Source organism: Balaenoptera ricei, chromosome 2, assembly GCF_028023285.1.
Source record: "Balaenoptera ricei isolate mBalRic1 chromosome 2, mBalRic1.hap2, whole genome shotgun sequence".
NCBI lineage: Eukaryota > Metazoa > Chordata > Mammalia > Artiodactyla > Balaenopteridae > Balaenoptera > Balaenoptera ricei.
In genome coordinates this window covers 174,211,748-174,232,668 of record NC_082640.1, presented here as the reverse complement: position 1 = coordinate 174,232,668, position 20,921 = coordinate 174,211,748, and the positions used below count along the sequence as shown (strand labels likewise).

General features: G+C 42.1%; 1 protein-coding gene across 2 annotated transcripts in view; it reads right to left on the bottom strand.

The window, feature by feature from the left end:
* The window catches only part of TDP1 (tyrosyl-DNA phosphodiesterase 1), a 74,511-nt gene that overhangs the window by 37,241 nt on the left and 16,349 nt on the right, over nucleotides 1–20,921 (bottom strand). For both annotated transcript variants that reach the window (XM_059915816.1, XM_059915817.1), the window contains exons 6-13: nucleotides 19,561–19,595; nucleotides 14,749–14,841; nucleotides 11,015–11,182; nucleotides 10,479–10,557; nucleotides 8,208–8,390; nucleotides 7,543–7,591; nucleotides 5,484–5,550; nucleotides 3,841–3,948 (exon numbers count right to left, since the gene is read on the bottom strand). In XM_059915816.1, coding sequence (XP_059771799.1) covers nucleotides 3,841–3,948; nucleotides 5,484–5,550; nucleotides 7,543–7,591; nucleotides 8,208–8,390; nucleotides 10,479–10,557; nucleotides 11,015–11,182; nucleotides 14,749–14,841; nucleotides 19,561–19,595 — 782 coding nt within the window. The remainder of the gene's footprint in view (nucleotides 1–3,840; nucleotides 3,949–5,483; nucleotides 5,551–7,542; nucleotides 7,592–8,207; nucleotides 8,391–10,478; nucleotides 10,558–11,014; nucleotides 11,183–14,748; nucleotides 14,842–19,560; nucleotides 19,596–20,921) is intronic.

Sequence of the window (20,921 nt, the reverse complement as noted above, 5' to 3'; positions counted from 1 at the left end):
ATAGAAGTTACGTCTCTCAGGTATCCTTTCATAATACTGGAGTGCTATGGGGGCTTTTTCTCTTTCACATAACAAAGAAAAATGTGCTGCAGTTTCTTTTGACCTAACTGGTCTTCACAGAAAACAGGAGCACTAAAACCATATCTTAATTAAGAGGCATTAGAAGGTAGAGCTGAAGAGCGCCAGTCGTGGAGCCAAATGCCTGGGGTTCAAATCCTGCTTCTACCACTTACTACCGTGTGACCACGGGCAGCCTTTTCAACCACTCATTTTTCCAAGTCCTCATGGAGCTGTTGTGAGCATTCAATGAATAAACGTACATAAGGCATTTAGAACAGTACCTGGCATGTCGAAATCCCTGAATGAATCTTACTTGTTATCCTTTAGACATCTTGGCAAGTATAGTTTTTGGTCTAGGTGTTCCAGAATAAAATTAGAAGCCACAGATTCACAAAGACAAATTTCAAATTCTTCAATTAACTTCCAAGTTATAATTAAGCCAGTCAGTATTACAGCAGACATCCACAGTACAAAACCACCACCAAATATTACATGAATCAACTGACAGTAGATGCTTTCTGGACTTAAGTGCAAGAATACAGGTGCACCTGTCTGAGAAGATCTATTCTGAAGGTATCTGAATCTGTTTTTATTCATCTAGCTGCATGGACTCACTCAGATTCTCCCTGAAAGCCCCATGGGCTTTCTCAGCTCTGTGCCCTTTGTCCCCTAGCCCCTCGGCTCAGATTCCCCTCCCAATCCACCTGGTTTACTTTCAGACCTACCTCGAGACCTACATGAAATACCACTTTCTTAGCTTTAGCTGGTGGTCTCTCACCCAACCAGACCCTGCTCCAGTCAGAAAATATGTTCCTAACACTGGTCCCTACACAGCGGAACGACGAGGGGCCAGCGTCGCCTCTCCCCGCAGCCCCTGCACGGCAGGAGCACGTCTCGCTCTTTTTCCCAGTCGTGCTCCCAGGGCTGACCACACACTGTCGTTAAACTATGAAACTCAGCCCGTAGAAAAGGATTACTCACGGGGTTAACTTAATCTCAGCCTCCCTTAGTGCCCTTAAATCATAATCAGTAAATCTCATGCAACTTCTGTGAAGCACATCTATCCTTTTCACTCCATTTGAGGAAAAACAATCCCCAAATTGTCTTTTCCAGGGAAAGTAAAGAGAGGCTCAAGACTGCAACACAGGACTGGAGACTCGAGACTCTAGGCTGCGGGCTGGCCCTATGGATTCTGGACTTTGAAGCTCCCACAATCACGAGAGTCAATTCCTTAAAATAAAAATACCTCTCTGTGTATCTCATCTACTGGTTCCATTTCTCTGGAGAACCCTGACTAACACGGCAGCACGAGAGGAATTGTCCCTCCCTTCCCAGGACCCAACGTTTCCATTTCCATCCTACAGGCCAGCCCTCCAAACAGCCTCTCCTCTCCTTTATCCCTGGGTCTCCGGCACCAGTATTTCCATCTCTAGTAACCCTCAAAGACCCACAGTGAGCACTCTTACATAGAAGACTTCGACACTAACATCTTGGAGGAAAAGTCTACCCAACGTCAGGAGGGGAGTAAAAGAGATCACTTCTGATCACTCCATGTGGATAAAAGGTGAGCTGCACGCTTTTGAATGCTTAATTTCTTGGGGCACCTGTTTTCTCAGCCAAAAAACCCATGATGCTAGACAAGACCACTTTTCCCCAATAATTCATGTTTCTTTATATTGCTCTGACCCTATTTTGAGAAAAAACATTCTGCTAATAGTTAAGAGGATTTTAACCAAAGTTGGAAGAGTAGCCTTCAAATTCAATTCAACATTCCTGCAAAATGGTATGATTTGAGTAAGAGCACTGATGAGTATAAAAACATAATATAATGGGTAGAGAATCTGTCAGATCTGATTGAGGGAAATGTCACATCATTTCAGGTACTCAACACAGAGCAAAACAACAAGCTTTGTAATAAAGTAGCCCTTGGGATGTATGATGGCCTACCACTCCGCAATGCTTCCAATGGTAGCGGTGTAGAATCAGAAGCAAGTAGATAATTTCATTGAGTCCTATTGATTCATCAGCATATACAGGAAGCAAAGGTCACACACAGCATCAGGATGTGACAGAACCGGTATTAAAAGCCAGGTTTTTCTCCTTGCAACTTAGTAAGCCGGTTTAACAGACAGTTACTCAGCACATAGGTGAGCTGACACTGAAATGTGGTCTCTGAATATCCAGGTCCCTTGGGAGGCTGTTCAAGGATCCATGTTAGGCCCAAATTCATGTTTTTGTTGGTTAACTTCGTAGAAGACTGGGTAGTATTATAACTTAATTTCTCATCACTTGAATTCAGGAATACTGGTAATGATCTAGCTTTCTCAAGTGTGTTTTATTTAAAATACACTTGGGGGAGGAAGTAACAATCTCCCACTCACCAAGGCCCAAACTCCTCACCCACAGAGGGGTCACACGGCCTCCATGCCTCCGCTCTCCCTGGCACTTCCTATCTGTCTCAGGCAATGACTTCTCCACCCAGGGGATCTACAGTTCAGGTCTCATACTCAGGTAACCTACTCTTCACAGGCAGAAGTTTCTCTTTTTATAGGCACGCAGCAAAGAGAAGGGCACTAATTCCCCTGGCCATCCTTCACAGCCTTGAGGGCAGAGCTTGAACAAGTGTAATGACAGCTCTCATGTCACGGGCTGATATGTCTCCAGCACTGGGCTCTGTCATTTAACTCTCACAATAACCCCCAAAGGCAGCCATCACTTTTCCCATTTTATATAACAGGAAAGAGCCTAAGGTTAAATAAATTTCCCAAGTTCACAGAGCTAGTAAATAACAGAATAGTCCGATCTTTAGGACTCGAGAGTATGCTTTCCCATTGTGCTATGGCTCCTCAGAAACGTCTGGGAAGCCCTCTCTCACATCTAACCTCCACCACTAACACTGTTTAGTCTCGGACCCGTATCCGGAGCCAGGGGCAAAGGTTAGCCACTAATTTCCGTAAACTGGGAAAGTAACTTGGTTGCTTCTAAGTGGCTCTTTGGTTGAAAAGTGTGTTCATGAAAGCTTTTAAACTTCTGTTTAAAAGTTTGTTCATCATTAAAGAAATAATTCTGCTCTGTGATACCTTAATTAGTTGCTACTGGCATCAACTGTGTTATTAAATTATGAAGAGATGCCTAACGGTCTCTGTTCGGACTAGAAGCCAGGAACTAAAGCTCTAGTCTAGCTCTATTTTATAGCTTGTTATAAAAACAGACACAAAAATGCTAATAAGTAGGGACTTTCTTATAGGGGGTGACAAAAATAATCTAAAATTGGATTATTGTGATGGTTTCATAATTCTGTGAATATACTAAATCATTAAATTGTAGACTTCAAACTGGTGAATTTTATAGTACGTTAATTACATCTTAATAAAGATGTTTAAAAAAAACACAGAGATTTGATTGCTCAAGTTTCACTTATCTAAGAAGAAAATAATTAAGGGATATTAATTTTACCATGTTATTCTTCTTCTGTATTTACTCCAAATGTCAATTTGCCTAATTCCTATTTCTGAAGTATTAAATACAGAAGTAAACACAAACTTTATGCAAACCGTGTAAACATCTATGTTTATAAGTAAAATCAGGCAATGATCCCTCTTCCAAGGGATGCATGACGTGGGCCTACTTTAAACAAGGCTCATATGAGACACACACATACACACAGAAAACTAATGACAATCCACAAAGTCACTTTTTGGAACCCTATTCCGTACTCTTAGCAGGAGTTACAAATACACTTTAACAACTCCTCCCATCAGGAATGTAAGAACTACGTACCTTGTGACAAGGAACCACGCAAGTTGACTGAAGTCTGGAGAGGGTCTCATATATGTCTTAATATGTGGCATGGCATGGCTGCGGCCTGACGTGTCGGCTGACCATTTGCTAGTGACGGGAAAGACACACATCACCAATTAGAAAATGTAAATTGGTCATAGTCCTAGTATGAGGAAACTGTCTGAAAAGCAAAATCCTATCATCTAAAAAACAGTGAGTACCTCGTTCTCTGTGATATGACCTGTGATATCTCCTAAACTGTATTCAGCTAACAGCACAACACATGTTAATTTTAGAATGTAGGTACGTGGAAGAAAAACTTACCACCACCTACAAAAAGCACTGTAACCTTTCGTATGGCCTTCCCATCTTGCTATGAATACACATACATACACATACATATCATTTCTATTGTGCTTTTAACCGCATGTATGCACATCTGGTTTCCTTGAAAGCAGGAACTGTGCTCCCGGAGCACGTTACGGAGTACAAGAGGCTCACCAAATGCTTGTTGAAAGAATAAAATACAAAATGGGAAAAACACAAACAGTATGAATATCAAAATGGAATGTTGAAAGGCAGGGGAATAATTCAGAAATATTCCAGTCTAATGCTGATATTCATATATCTGAGTTTGGTTTCTAAGTTTCCAACATTTTTAGGACTAAGGTTCCATGGGAAAAAAATGACCTATATTATGAAGAAACAATCCTTACTTATGAATATAAGAGGATGGTCCCTCAAGAAAACAGATTGCCTGCAAGAGTAAAATCAGGATTTGGTAGATTCGTTATTAGATTGTTACATTCACTTGTGTGAAGACAATACTGAAAGGAGTTCAATTTTTAAAAATGTCCTCTGCAAAACCAAACATCTCCAAAGAAAGCATTAAAGAAAGGCTCCAGGATGAATGGCATACTGAATTAGACTGAGAGCTTTTTTTTTTTTTTTTTTTTTTTTTGGCCTCACTGCACTGCACGTGGGATCTTAGTTCCCCGACCAGGGACTGAACCCGGGCCCTCAGCAGTGAAAGTGTGGAGTCCTAACCACTGGACTGCCAGGGAACTCCCAGACTAAAAGCTACAAAAATGTAATCTGCCTTCGCTTCTGGCGTCCAGCAAAATGAATGCCTGTTGAAGCAAGTATGAAACTAGAACTGGCCTAGAACACGCAGGATGTGCAGCCACTGCAGCCAGAAGAGGACGTGGGGCACCCCGCTCACCTGAACACTCGGCCATTTGCTGACGGTTACAACAAGCCAAAGGCCACCCCGTGCCCTGGAGAGAGTGGCATGGATTCTTCCCTCGGTAAGCCTGTGGTTTCACAGCGTATGAATGTGTAGACAGAAGGATGACATATTTTGGAAATATGGACGAAAACGCTGCTTATGTAAATTCGAAACTTCACAACATGTTCTTCTATTTACCTTTTTCTCTGTATGCCAATATTTGACTCTTTGGTATTAAAAACCATTTCCAAGAAATGTTTAGAACCTTGTTTTAAATGATTTCTATCACTAACATATGCAGATAAAAAATATAGCTATATTATATAAGGTTCTTTTTTTTAAAAAAAATCAGACTGACAAGTAACATTATTTTACCCTAAAGAAGCAAAGGCAGCATTCTAAACCTATTACTTACTGAAAATAGGAATGGAGCCAATTCTGTTTCTCCGCCGTCTGGATGCCATAGGGAAGAGAGCCCCCAGCTTTTAAAATAAGAAAAATAAAATAAACAAATGAAAATTACTGACTATAATTTGAGGATCCTTCGTTAAGAAGAAAATCTACAGCAAACAGTTGGAAGGTAAAAGAAAACCACTACTTATTTCATCTTATGGAATAGTTCTTTGAAAGAAAATGGCTAAACAAACCTGCATTGGGTTTGCTCTCTCAGTGGGGTTTCCTTTCTTAGGTATGCATGTCAAACAGTAAATGTTTACTATCTGAATAGAAAAAGGTATTTAATCACTGGGGTGGTAGTGGTGGTGGAAATTTAACATCTATAATAGCACAGATCTGAAATGTTAGGAAAGACCAGAGAATGAATCTCTGCCCATCCTGCTGTCCTCATGCAGGTGAGACACCCTTAGCCACATTTTGCAAGATGAGGTCTGGTGCACCTGTTTTTTGCCCAAGACCAGGACACTTGGGGGAGGGCACACTAGGATAAAAACTTGGTTCTCCTGCCTCCTTCACCTTTTACACTGATATTTCCAAATGGACTTTGTCCTAGCTACACAGATTCTTACAAATGAAATAAAAGGATCACTAAATTAAAATGTTCAGTAAACAGTTACATTTTTAAAAAGGAATTCTAAAAGCCATAGTCCTACAAAGAGAACAAAGATACAGTTCCAAGTGGAAACACAATTAGTAGCCAATTTTTGTTCCTCTTTGAAAGGAAGAAAGTTCACTGTAGATTCATCAGTGACTTACCAAACATGTTAGAACTTCTCCATAATAATCTATATCCAAAGAGGGCTTTAAATTTCTGACATATCGAATAAGGCATGTTGTATCTCCCACTACAAATTAACTAAGAACATAGCTGAGGTTTCAAGGACCAGTTACACAATAGCTTTATTGAAAATACCAAGTTCTTCCCTACTAAAAAACATGCTTTGAATGGATCTAGCCTATTAGAAGTACAGAAAGGAGGAAAAAAAAAAAAAAAAGCAGCCAAACAAACCAGAAAATCACCATGTCCCTGAGTCTCAGTGAAGTAATTTTAGCTTGCTGTTAAAAAGCAACAAATGGGCTAATACTCTCCAAACCCTACTGAGATTTTCCTGGCAGGGTCACATGTAGTTTGATAAGCAATGAATGGACTAAGCTGGTCTAATTCAGAGCACTCTGCTTCCAGCCATAAGCAAATGCCTATCAGACTTCCCCTTTTTCCAAGGCATTACCCTGTTTGGGTTTCTGGATAATACCTCCTTAATGCACTATCTGGGAGGCTGCTGAATTCTAAATAAGTTTAGTGCCCAGCACTGACATAAGGGAAATAGAGGAAAAGACGGAAAGATGTCTACAAAACAGTCCTAGGATTTACAGATGAAGCTCTTGCAAGACGAGATATATCAACTGGGTTATACCAAAGGTTTCATCTCAGTATTCAGCGTAAGTTCCGGACCTTCAATATTATCTGTATCTGGGATTCAAATCTGGAAGAACCACACAGTACTTCGGGCAGGGGGGATGCGGGGAGAGAGAGGTCGGAGAAAGGTATGACACACAGCTGTAGGGGAAGCTGGTTTTATCCAGACGTCTTGTCTGGACAACCAATCTGCTGGTGGCAGAAGTGAGAACAATCTTACTGGTAAAAATATCAATCACTCAGAGCATTATTGTGAGGATTAAACAACACACAAACTGCCCAACTGCATGGGATCATCTTTGGAACACAGCACTGCTCAATATTACCTACTTTCATGATCCTTATCTAGTTAAGAGAGAATAATCTCTAAATTTCTAACCAACACTTTCCTGGTCTCAAGGAGGAAGGCATTTTTATTACTTGTTTAAAAAAGTTTACCAGGGCCATGTATAACTGAATCACTTTGCTGTACACCTGAAACTAACACAACATTGTAAATCAACTATATCCCAATAAAATTAAAAAAGAAAAAGTTTACCAGGGCATTTATGAAATATACACACACAAAAAATACGATCGGGACAGTTTCCCCAACAATTACCTGGATATCCTTCTAAGCTGGTTCGCACGTTTTCCACTGAAGGATATATCTAAAAAAAAAAAAAACACTTGGAATGTACCACGTTGAAGAACTATTTGTTAAAAGGAATGAAGATTTGTTTTTAAGAAAATGAAAATCTCAATTAGAAATACCTAAAAGACTTAGAAAATGTACTTTAAATTTTAAACAAGTTCCCATCTTCCTGAAAAAAATTAAACTTCTAGTAATTAAACTACAGAAAGCATTTATAGTCAATGAAAGAAAATTACATTTCCATTTGAGTATTTTTTTTCCCTCTGAAATGACAAATTAACACAGAATTGAATGCAAAATTATTAATTCAAAGGTCTCTAAATTAATAATGCTTTTAATTCTGCTGGCAATGATTTATCAAGTATTTTTTCCCTTGGCTTGACGACCTGAAGGAAGGAATGGAGAATTCGCCGTCTAGTCTGCGGCTGAGATGGAGCTCTGAACAAACCAGCAAGCTCCCAGCACCGAATGATATTAGGGCCACTTGATTACAAATGACTATGCTAACGTACTGCTGTTCCCATCCCCAAACCACGGAATGAAACATCTCTCTATGACAAAGAGGACTTAACTTGATTCTTCTCCTGGACCAGAGGATTAGAACGGTGACCTCAAGGAGGAGAAGCACTCACCAGATGAAGAGGAACAGTACTTCCTGGGGTCCTGCTTTCCTTGCCAGGTGTCACCAAGCTCTCTTTAAACTCAGAACACAACCATTTTGATTCATCGGCCCCCATGGAGCCAACGCTTGAGAACTGACCTACTAGAGGCCAGGACTCTGCTTTAGGTATGGATGAGGCATGCTCTTTCAGAAGCTGTGAGAGAATAAAAACGAATGCTACCGTCACTCCAAACACGTGAACAGAAATGCTGTGACAACTCAGAACACGGTTTTCCGCCCTTGGAATGCCTCGTGCACAAGGAAAGGCTGAAAATATTAGCGACCAAGTTCATACCCATGGGTAGTTTTTTTTTTCCTTCTTTGGGAAATATTTTTAAATACTGAAGATATTTTATTTTAATGGAGTAAGTGGACACAAGTATTCTTCTTCCAAAATTCTTTGATTTGTACTAAAAGCAAAAACAGATTAAAAAAAATAAAAAGAAGACCCATTTTAGTAGCGATGTCAGATAAAGCACCAACCTGCCATACGAAATTAGATTTCTGCCTTGAAGTTGCAATGGTTTAACATACCTAAACAACACTAGGAGGTCAAGCTATTGTATATTTTGACTCGTATCATTTGAAAGAGGTTTAACTCTTGGGACCTAGGCAGCTGTGACGCTCTGTAAATAAAAGGGAATATATTTACATATAGATACATACTACCATAAGTACTGCAGAAGATTGACCTGCATTTCCTGCTTTGTCTGATATTTATGCAAAGCTGCAGAAACAATTCAGAAAATACTGGGAAATTTTATCCATTTAAACACGTACCGAGGGTCTTCCTAGAGGCTGGAGATGGCAACAACAAAAAAAAGCCTCAGTTCCTGCTCCAGTGGAGCTCATATTCTGATGGATGTATTGTTTACTTTATACGTACTATTTTCCTTACCACAGAGTAGGCATTAATATTTATAAACGCACTTCCCCAAAGAGCCCAAATAGTCCTCAGCTTCCACCCTGGGCGCAGCATGGCATAGGAAACAGGACTGAGCCAACAACAGGACTCGGCTTCTATTTTGGGCTATTCTGGGCTCAGTCCTTGATCAGGTACATGGCCCTAGCCAAGGCCCTGGGCTTCTCTTTACACCTCAGTGGAACAGACTTCTGATCACCCATCTTCCTTGGAACGCAGCTATGATGTAACACGGGTTCCTGACAGTGGAAAGTGGCCGCAAACTCTAAGATGCTACTCCGCTTCCAGTAAGACTGGGATGCTGCACGATATGGGCCATCACCGGGCCGTTCTGAACCACTGGCCCACAGGCTAATACACACCAGTGCTGACCCAACACTCAGCACGTGCCTTGCATTCATTTCCTCATTTAATCCTTACGCAATTCTGTGAGGGAAGTACTGTTGTTATGCCCATTTTATGGATGTCAAGAGGGGTTAAGGAGCAAGTCAAGGTCACATGGCTTGTAACCAGGTCAGGATCTGGCCCCCGGTGTGGGTATCCGCCCACAAAGCTGTGCACTTAGCCAGTATGTGGGACCCTCTCCTCCCCAGGTCAAGACAGAAAGATGGTGGCTTCGAGACCTTGCCCGCTTTCAGCTGTGGTCTCACTTACAAAAGGAAATTAAAGTGAAAAGTTGTCATTGGCCGGGTGGAATTCTCACACAACATAAATAATTTATGGAAAAAGAGGGGCTTTTAAGAAAGCCCCTTTAAGGAATTTACTAAGGTCGATAAACTGACTCCTAGAGAGAGGTGGAGAAAACTTTAAGCTTTAACTTGCTGGTTGTTTAGTTTTGTTAAAGACCTTTCTTGGCTTATTTTCATACCAGCAGCAAATGTCATTGTCATAATTACAGTTCTCAGGGCAATGGTTTAGCAAACAAAACACATCATAGCTCAGCTGTAGTCTTCACTCAACACTATTTTCTGTTCTGTGTTGAATTTGTGTTAAAAATCCTTGATGTGCTGATCAAAAGCTATAATACTTATATGAATAAAAAATCTCTATCTTTATTATAAGAAATAAAAAAACTAAAAATCCTCCACGTACTTTTGCCATGTAGAATCGTTAACTCTACACCTATAAATGAGGCAAAATGTTAAAATACAATTACTGGAAACTATAATTAGACAATCAATTATCAAGTGCCTACTATTTGCCCAGAATTGTGCTAGAGATACTATGAAGCTGCCTTCAAAATATACCAATTGTAAATGAAAAAGGACAGAACATACATTAAATTTTTAAAAAATGGTAAAATAGTAAAAATTCTGTTACCTTCCTAAGCCTAAAATGTCCCCAGTTATCTTTTTGATTTCCTTGAAAGCGTCCCGGGGTTGAGCCAATAAGGTAAACACTAAAAAGATATAAAGCACAAGTTACAGAACATAGTGATTTGTGGACTCCCCAAATCACAAAATATGCATGAAAACTAACATTAAGCAAGAAATATTCTAAGAGCCAACCCACTTTCTTGAGATGCCTCTTCAGAGGAGTAACTGACACTTAAAATCATTTTTGAGCACATCAAGTAATGGTGGGACACCCACGGGGTATAAGGTACCAGGCAAAGAGCTCAGCAATTTTAAGAGAAAGCTCTCCGGCTGGGATGGGAGGGGTGGGGTGGTGGCACTCAGGTGAGGGGCAAGATCTCCCGGCCTCCACTTCAGTGTCTGAGGACCAGGAGGTGCAGACAGTGACAGGCCCTGCTCTCATCACGTCCCGAAGGACAGCCATCTCCTGCCGGGCCCCTGTGTTCCAGACCTCACATGGCGTTCAAGGTAAGCACCCCAAGTTGCTAAGAGGCCACGTACTTTGTTTCTGAGAGGTCGTGCTCCTGGATGGTATCTATCCACTCCTTGAGGGGAGCGGCATTATAAGCCATCAAGTAGCTGATGAGGTCAGCTTTAAAGTGTGTGGTTGATTCTCCAGATCTGTGGGTCCCATGGACTATTCGTGGGTACAAGGGGCTCAACCATATTCTGGAATGGAAAAAAAAAATATAACCTTTAACAGTCAGAAGCACAGCTGATCACATTGTTACCTCTGTATTGATTAGGCACTCACCCTAAGGAAGACATGAATTCTCACTACCTCTCTCCACATGGTAGGTAAGGTCACCCTTATAAAACATGAAACAAATCTGACAGCACCACTCCAATGGTTCCCATCATATTCAGAATTATTTTTGAAAACCTCACTGTGAATTTAAGACCCAGTAAGACCTGGCCTCTGCCCGCCTCTCCCAACTCAGTCTCTCCATGCTCCCTCCTTCATTCACGCACCTTCCTTATTCCCCCTCGCACCTCTACATCATTTTTAAAGACTTGATGACAACAGTTAAGTGCTCTACTCCTAATTGCTATAGCAACTCCACACCACCAGCAGTAACCCCAGCAAGGTTCTGCCCATGCCTACGTCAATGTAGCTCTTTAACCAAGTGGAAAATAAAAGTTATCTAAGAAAAAATGTATGTGCAAATATGTTTTCAATAAACAAACTCACTTTCATACATAACATATGGGATATATATAATCCCACATCTGGTGTCTGGAATGAGTATAGACCACATTTAGTCATGTTACATTAACACTAACCTCAGACTTTAAAATAATTCAGTAAAAAAACTTTAAAGACATCTTTCATCAATTTTTTGTCAGTGTACTTTGCCAAAACTTCTATATCATACCCACAAATGGCAAACAACCACAGCTAAACCCAGTCCTTCTGTGAACTGGTCCCTCGTAGATTACAAAGAAGTATGGCTTCAAACTTCTTGTGCTGTTTCTTCAACAGCAAAATCAGATTAACAGTCCTGCCTCACCAAGGCGCCCACGAGGTAATGAACAGGGTCTAACTTAAAGCAGCCTCAGCAAGTACGAGCTGTGTCTGCCTTTTCCCCCTTCTTGGGTTATTTCCACCACACTTCTACCCAACAAGCCAAAAGAGAAACTGCCCAATTCCTCTTTCACCCAGCAGCCCTCCAAGGAGACTAGTAAGAGGCAGGCCGCCAGGGCAGGAAGGATCCAGAACCACGAGGATCCCGGCTGTGCGTCTTGTGAACTCTGTACACGTTTCTAGCAGGGTGGCAAGTCACACCTTCCCTTCCCACCTCGAGGTGACCCCTCGCATGAGGGGTTATACTTGCGACCAGGATGGGAGTCCAGGCTCTGGACCTGGATCTGCTTCTACCTGGCTGTGTCATTCTGGGCAAGCTCGGTGACCCCTCTGGGCCTCCCTCTGACCCTGTGCGTGTAACACGACCATGTCGGGCTGGCTGGCTAAGGTCACTCCTCCCAGTAGCAACTCGGAGCCCACAGGGTGAGTGGGGCTCCTCCTGGATTAGAGGTCCACTCACGAGAGTAGTTCTGGATGAGGAACATGACAGACGACGACTTTCTAAACCAGGATACCAAGATGTGAGGCGTTTTTAACATTTCACAAAATAAGAAGAGAAATCATCCGGGGCCAAGTAATTTTAAAATTGAGAAATTAACAGGCGGACCAAGAAGCAGCTGAAAAGGATGGCTGGAACACGTGTGGAGAAGGAAAGAATCAGCAGAGCCATGACAGGCTGACTAGGAAATAGGATTACACAAAAAAACTACTTTTAAATATTGGGTTGGCCAAAAAGTCCGTTTGGGTTTTTCCAAAAGGTCTTACGGAAAAACCCGAACGAACTTTTTGGCCAAGCCAATATTTTTTTTTTTTTAAGAAAGTTACAACCCACGACGTGAAAGTATCAGACAGAGTACAATCTAGACTAACCGTGAGATAACAGCACCTCCTATTCTGGGGTGGCCGGCAGAGGGAAGTTGGAGGTAGATTTCATACCCTTGGTACTTTGAGTTTTGAACCACGTGAAGTTACCTAGTCAATACATTTTTTAAAACATTTAAAAGTTTTTTTTAAATAAAGGAGAAAAATGAACACCCGAGCCATTTACCCTTAATCCCTTCCCCATAGTAGCCAACCCAGAGACGCCTAAGGAAACAGGCCCGGCTGCCTATAAACTCAAGCTCCAGAGGGCTAGAGGCTGTGGGTGGGATTCTTTGAGCCACAGGAGAGCCAACTCGATAAATCCCTTTAGCTACGTTAATTATTGTTCCCCCAAGAACAAGCTATGTTAATCTCACTTCCTTTTTAGATGGGGCTACATGAGTCACAAGTCCCAGAATCCAAGCTAGCAGCTTAGAAGCTCGTGGGGCAGCAAAGACCTTGTTAACCGGAAGCTCGGTGGACCAAGAGCACTGCGGCTGAGTCTCTTAGAGACAGTCCATCCCCGAGACCCTGAACCCATCGCAACAACGCTGCATTCTGAGAAGCGTACCTTAAGTGGGACACTTGGAAACTAGAACATGTTTATAGGAAAACCATCAGGCAGTGGGGACAGGGGATCAAGCCACCTGCTATGGTGGGGAAGGGGAGTGAAGAGAGGACGACACACACCTGGCTCAGGGAAAGGCTGTGTGAGGGAAGAGGCAGCTCTGGTGCTGCACGGCCCACTCAGGTCCAGCAGGCCCAGAGGATGGGGGCTGGGAGGCTCTCTGTCTCAGCTCAACTGAAGGTCTAACTTGGGCTCAGTCAGAGCCCCGGATTAGGGTTCTAGCCCAGGCTGGGCAATGGTATGAGCAAGGGAACGAGGAGGAGGATGTAGGGGAAGATACTCGAACCTTGAAAGGCTGAGTTCCTTCTAACACAGGAAGGCAGAGACATGCAGAATAGCTTAAGTGAAAGAAAGCGAAATTAAGGCTGGTCATAATGAAGCCTTATCGGGAAGGAGAACAAAGTGTGGAACGATTTGAACAAGTCCCTAAAATCCCTAAAAATAAACCTAAACTTCTCGTAAGAGATCAAAACCTAGATCTGGCATATAGGCACCAAGGACAAAGGGTTAGTAATTTAAAAAAAAAAAAAAAAAAAGCCATGAAAAACCTTCACGTTCAATTCTTTTGGAGATTCACAACCATGTTACAGGCTCTAAAAAGACAGCTGTTTAGATTTGTTTTATGGGAAACTAAAGTGACTGGGGGTGAGGGGACATTTTTAGTGTATAATCAACCCCCAAGTTTTCTTTTGACACCTGCTGGGAAGTGGCATGCAAAAGTGGGTGCAGGAATAAGTGAGGACCAAGAAAGTTATCAGGAGGGTCTTAATGGAAAATAATAGGATCAGACCTTTCATTTTTCATCCTCTTTCCTGCCTCAGATCCTTGGATCTACTTGGCTGTAGAGTGTATGTATGATGCCATTTGTAAAAACTAGAAAAAAACTACGGTGTATAAATACGTATGTTTACAGGTATAATAAAGGCAGTTATGGATGATTAAGTGCTAAACGGTTAACACTGGCTACCTCAAGAGAGGAACTGGGGGGAGGTAGTAAAAGAATACTCTCACTTTTTTTTGCATGTGTCTCTTTTCTATGCCATAATTCTGGGTTTTTTCACAATTAAAAAACAGGAGAAAAAGAATAAATCGAATGTTCTCGCTTTTGACCTTTCTCAGCACACACAGTGACTACCAAGAAATGGCCGGAACCCTACAAACCCTTGTGTCTTCTGGTGCCAGTCGGCGTGAATGAGGTTGGAGGTGTGTATGACAACCCGGAGGCCTTCTTCGTACAGCAGTAGCATCATTTTCCTTTAAAAACAGACAAAGGATCAAAAAGCATTAACAGCATTCTCATAATACCTTTCTAATGCAAACGCAATAGCTAAAGGAGTTCTTTAAACTCTGATTACATTATCCCAACTTTGAACATTTAGTCTTCTTTTCTCCTATACATCATCGTTATCAGAGTCTGCTTAAGTGACAAGTGGAAAAGCACCTTCCAAAATGCTGAGTATTTGCTGGTATATGAACTTTTTGCTCCATCCCGTCCACGTGGCCAGTCCCGGCACTTTAAACCCCTCCCCACTGTAGCGTGGCTCCTTATTATCTGTTCAGCATCACCCATTACTATCAGGGACAACAGGAATCTTCCTGCCCAGTGTTTTCAGAGTCTGGTCACAACCTCTTGCTACGCTGTGGCTGCTTAGCATTAAAAAAAAAACTGCAACAGAATAAATTAGAAACTCAAGCGTATACTGCATATATTTAAGTGCTGGTTCGTGACACTCTTGTTTCAGCACTTATCAGTACAGACACGTGCAGCAGACTGAAATGACAAACGCATTTCCTACTGTGGGTTGCAGTTTAAGTTTGAAAGATGCTTCATTTTCAAGAGACTGATCCTTCTTCATACTCTACAGACGCCAGACTTGTCACCAGCGTGTACCTGGGCTTGAGGTAAGTCTTCCCTTTTCTTCTCCCTTTACTCAAATCAGCCCTAGAGATTCCCTTCTTTCCCATGGGGCCTCCCCAGTCATCAGATTATTTCTCTTAGTTTAATGCCAGTGAGAGGGAGGGAACGGGACAGATAAGAGCTTTCCATCTGAAGCTGGAAGACCTAAGTACCAGTGTTCATCAGTTAGAAGCCATAGGACCCTATGTAAGTCATTTAATATCTCTGAGTCGTTCCATGTCCCCTGAGCCTCGGCTTCTCACTTGTGGCATGAAGGATCAACTCCGTGTTCACTTCATAGGGCTGATGTGAGAATGAAATGCAGTACGTGTTTTGTTAAATGTAAAACACTCCAGGTGTACATTCCCTCTACTGCTTCCATGCCTTGCTTTACTTTGCCATCTACTTTCGGATGATTCTTGGCCTCCCGATGGTTTTCTAATTATTTCAGGAACCTAAATTCTCTCTCCCCCAACTAGAGATTCATTCAAGGCAGTAACTCTGCCTTATTTCTATGGAGGCCAAAATGCTACTTAACATTTACTGATGGACGTCAGTTTACACGTGGGAAAAAAATGAACCACTGGTTCTCTCAAATAAACAACATCCCAAATACTATCTCGATAGAATGGGGTTATTAGCATTAAAAAATACAGAAAGGACTATACAGACACAGAATGAGATTTAGCTCTTGCCAGAATGAGAATTTAACCCAAGCTGGCAAATGGTAAATTAATGCAAAGCTGGAGAAATGACAGCTGTTGAATCAATCTTCTTTCCATGTATGAGATGTGCTCCCTGAAATCTGCGCAAATTTACATACACAGTTGCCAAATTAGTAGTTGACTGTAATTAAGAATAAGCCAGTTATGAATTCATGATTTAACTTTTACAAATATTTCCATTAGTTAAGGCAGCAATTAACAGGAAAATCATGCACTAATGTCAGTGAATCCTATCAAATAGCATTGAGAAGTAATCTAAGGGGAGTCATATTAATCTTTTCATAGCCAAAATGGCATGTCCCCATAAGGTCAGAGCTAAAAATGGATAAAACATATAAAGAAATGAGGTCTTCCCTGAAGAATACTGACCTGCATATTACCTATTAAGCTATGGGGGTGGCAGAAGGGACATTTCCCCTATTTGAAGCTGTTCCTGCACAGGGGGAAGGCAAGCTCATGTCTGTGGAGCATTTATGTACCAGGCATTGCTTTAGACGCCGCACAGAATGCTAGCACACTGAATCCCACCCAATCCAGAGAAGGCGCTATCGTTCCCATTTTACAACTGCAGAATCCGTGGCTAGGACAGGTCATGGGGACTATCCAGCTCCCCACGTGAACCAGAAGCAGCGCTTATCTGGGTCACACATGTTGGATCCTCCTCTCACTGTGCACGGCTTCCCCTGGGCTGGACAGGGCCGCAGCTACTTCATGCTACTGGGGCAGGAGTGGGTCACATGAAGGGGAGGCCCTGCTACAGCCCGAAGAGGAGAGGGGCCCATCCTGCAGTCTGCTCCTGGCTGCACGGCCACATCTGACACTTCCCTCCCGCTGTGGATTCTCAGGGCCGTGGGAGGTGGCCTTGCTTCCCGCTCTGGGGGCCACCAAAGAGCTTCAGCATGCTAAAGCACTATGAGATAAGCCCCGGGACTCACAGCATCCTGGAAGCAGGGATGCAGCTCGTTCACCGTCTCTAAGAGGACCACGAGCTCCTGCAGGATGGAGCTGCATCTGGTCACTTCCAGATGCTCCGCAAGTAGTCACCACCAGCTGACGCAAGTGTGACCCCGGAGACTCCTTCAGAGTTACTGTGGCAGCTCCACTCTGTCGGGGGAGGGCGGGGGACACGTTCACACCTGTCACCAGGAGCTGGAAGGCTTTCCTTCTTTCCTAGCTCATGTGTTTGTCTTGCCTCTCTCACCCGAAGACTAAAAGCTGGAAGGACAAAAACCACTATGTCTCCAAACACTTTACATCCCCCCCGAGCTGTGCTTCAAGAATGTAATAGATATTTAATGAATAACTCTTAGAACATTTTAAAATGAACAACAGAAAGTAATTTCAAGGCATGAGTTCAATCTCCTACAAAATACTGGCATTTTAACAAAAAGTAAACCACACACACACTACAGAGTGGGGAAAGGGTCTATCATTACTTCCCTAGGCACTTTCAACTCTGAATGAGGAACTCTGCTGGGTTTAACCTGCAAAATGCATGTGTTGGAGGCGAAGGAAGAATGGACTTGCAAAGCGTGTGTGTGTGTGTGTGTGTGTGTGTGTGTGTGCGCCAAAGGAAACAGACTTAATTTTAGCAGTGAGGAAACAACAAAAGTAAATTAAGAACTTAAGCAAAAATAAACAGTTCTAGTCCTGTCTCCAACACTGGCTGGAGGAAAACTGCCTACCTACTTGGGGGCTCTAGTCTATAAAATGAAGACAAAGGACCAAGTAATTTTTTGAATAGCATTAAAAAAAAAAAAGGATAGCCCTGCCCCCCTCAAATGCTACTGTGTCAGATCTGGGCCAGCCCAGCACTCAGTCCCTCCCCGGACCCAGGCTCTCCTATGACTCGCTAGCATATTAAGTGCAGTGTGAATACGCCCAAGAAACGCTGGCTGTGGGCACAGAACGTGTGCCCTGCACAGGAATCCCGCACTGCAGGTCTAGCAAATCATGCCCAGGATCCAAAACAGGGCTTGCTGAATGTATTCTGGAATCAGTAAGGTATTTAGGCTAGGGTTCCAGCTAAGGGTGGGGGACAAGGATCCATCTGGTGCGACACTTTATTGGCAGAATCTCTACCCAGGACGGCTGACTACTGCCGCCCATCAGCATCTCCCACGTGGTGCAGCTACAGGAGCCTAAGATGCTGACTCAGCCTATTCAGTGCTATTTTGTATCCTTTGCTGAAATTAGCATTCTGTGAGCTCTGTGCCTGATACTCCAGCTAGGTAGGTGCTTGAGGTCACTCTCAACAACCCTCCATTACACCAAAGTTACCAATTAGAGGTGGTTGGTAAATGCAGCAACATTTACACAAGAGCACCTAAAACCAGATAATGTATGCTTGATAGGTATCCTTTCACAAAGTGGCTCAGTGCTTTCTGCTCTGGTTCCTTTCTGGAGACAGACTGGCAAAATATAGCTTTAAGCTTACAAAGAGAATGATGAACATATGCCCTCGTTTTTGGCGTAATATCAGGAAAACAGTGGTCACTGCAAGACTTGGGGCAAACACTTCCTCCCATGAGATTCCTTGTTGGCTTAGGGACAGATACCCAAAGGGACATGCCTGAAGCAGCAGGCTACCTGTTTCCACTGCTGGCCTAGAAGAAAGATAAGGCTTTGTCACACTCTTTTGAGTGTGACATATTTCTAGAGACATACGATTTACAAAAATACTGAAATCGAGGCAACCATGTCTTATTCTTTTCTCAGCTAGAGAACAATTATGTAAAAGGGCTCCATAAAACAGTAAGACTCAAATAAAACAGGAGTCAAGCTGATATGTATCAAGTAGGAAGTAAGAGAAAAGTTTCTCCTGTCTGTCGTTGGCAATGTCTCAGAAATTATCCTCAGAGAATTTTCTGAGATGTCTTGAAGCAGGGACACGTACCAGCCTCTCAAGATGACAACTTCTTGTGAAACAGTTTTTCTTTCAATCACAGCACAGAGTTGACCCAACAATATTCTATTTGATGCAACTCAGAATCTTATAAAATTCACAAGACCTTCTTTAAAGTAGTGGAATCCATAGGCATGTGACTACCGCACGTACAGTCATGCGTAACCGCGGACCACAATCTATCCCCCTCAGTCGGCTATAATGAACGCCCTCAAGAGAAAGCAGAAACTGCATCACAGATTCAGACTTTAATGTCCAGAGCCAGAGTCCTGGTACTTGGTCTTAAGGCTGTTCAGAAACAACTCCTTTTCCTCTGCTTCCTAACTGACAGCTTTTCCCTCAGCAAAATCATCACATGTGAGTCCCTCTAAGGGCGATTTCTGAAGAGCATCCTTTGACATATTAAACTCATATCCTCCCTCCCCCATTTCATAAAAATTGCTTACGTGTGGTGTGTTCCAAATGCAATATCCAACTTTGCCTAGGATAAAAAAGAGGTCAAGTTACTTGTTTTTTAAAAACTCAATAATACCCCTATCTATTGAAAATTAAATTAGAAAAGATTCAGGTCAACTTTTTTTTGCTTTTAAAGTTTTTACTGCCCTCTAGTGGACAAGCCCTTGATCGCCAAAACAGCTTTTATTTTTTAATTTTTTTTAAACATTTTATTGGAGTATAATTGCTTTACAATGGTGTGTTAGTTTCTGCTTTATAACAAAGTGAATCAGTTATACATATACATATATCCCCATATCTCTTCCCTCTTGCGTCTCCCTCCCTCCCACCCTCCCTATCCCATCCTTCTAGCTGGTCACAAGCACCGAGCTGATCTCCCTGTGCTATGTGACTGCTTCCCACTAGCTATCTATTTTACATTTGGTAGTGTATGTATGTCCGTGCCACCCTCTCACTTTGTCCCAGCTTACCCTTCCCCCTCCCTGCGTCCTCAAGTCCATTCTCTAGTAGGTCTGCGTCTTTATTCCCGTCTTGCCCCTAGGTTCTTCATGACCTTTTTTTTTTTTTTTTAGATTCCATATATATGTGTTAGCATATGGTATTTGTTTTTCTCTATCTGACTTACTTCACTCTGTATGACAGACTCTAGGTCCATCCACCTCACTACAAATAACTGAGTTTCGTTTCTTTTTATGGCTGAGTAATATTCCATTGTATATATGTGCCACATCTTCCTTATCCATTCATCTGTCGATGGACTTTGGTTGCTTCCATGTCCTGGCTATTGTAAATAGAGCCGCAATGAACACTGTGGTACATGACTCTTTTTGAATTATGGTTTTCTCAGGGTATATGCCCAGCAGTGGGATTGCTGGTCATATGGTAGTTCTATTTTTAGTTTTTTAAGGCACCTCCATACTGTTCTCCATAGTGGCTATATCAATTTACATTCCCACCAACAGTGTATGAGGGTTCCCTTTTCTCTACACCCTCTCCAACATTTATTGTTTGTAGATTCAAAACAGCTTTTAGAATAGCATCCAGTGAGGTTCATTTTTTAAAAAACAACTTCTTTTTTGTTACCCAAAATGATTCAATACATATTGCATTTTTAATTACAGTAATTAGAAGTGAGAAGCCTAATTGCTTTAGATGCCAGAAAACTAGTAAAAACAAATGAGACTCTATGCAACGTTTTAAAATTAGATATTTGGCTTATACAGAAATACACACAAAAAGTTTTCAAAGCATATTTAAAAGAAACATTGAAAGTGGTGGCAGTATTGAGACATTATGATGTTAAAAGTTTTCTCACATTTATAACATAGAAGATGCTGAAAATAAATATATT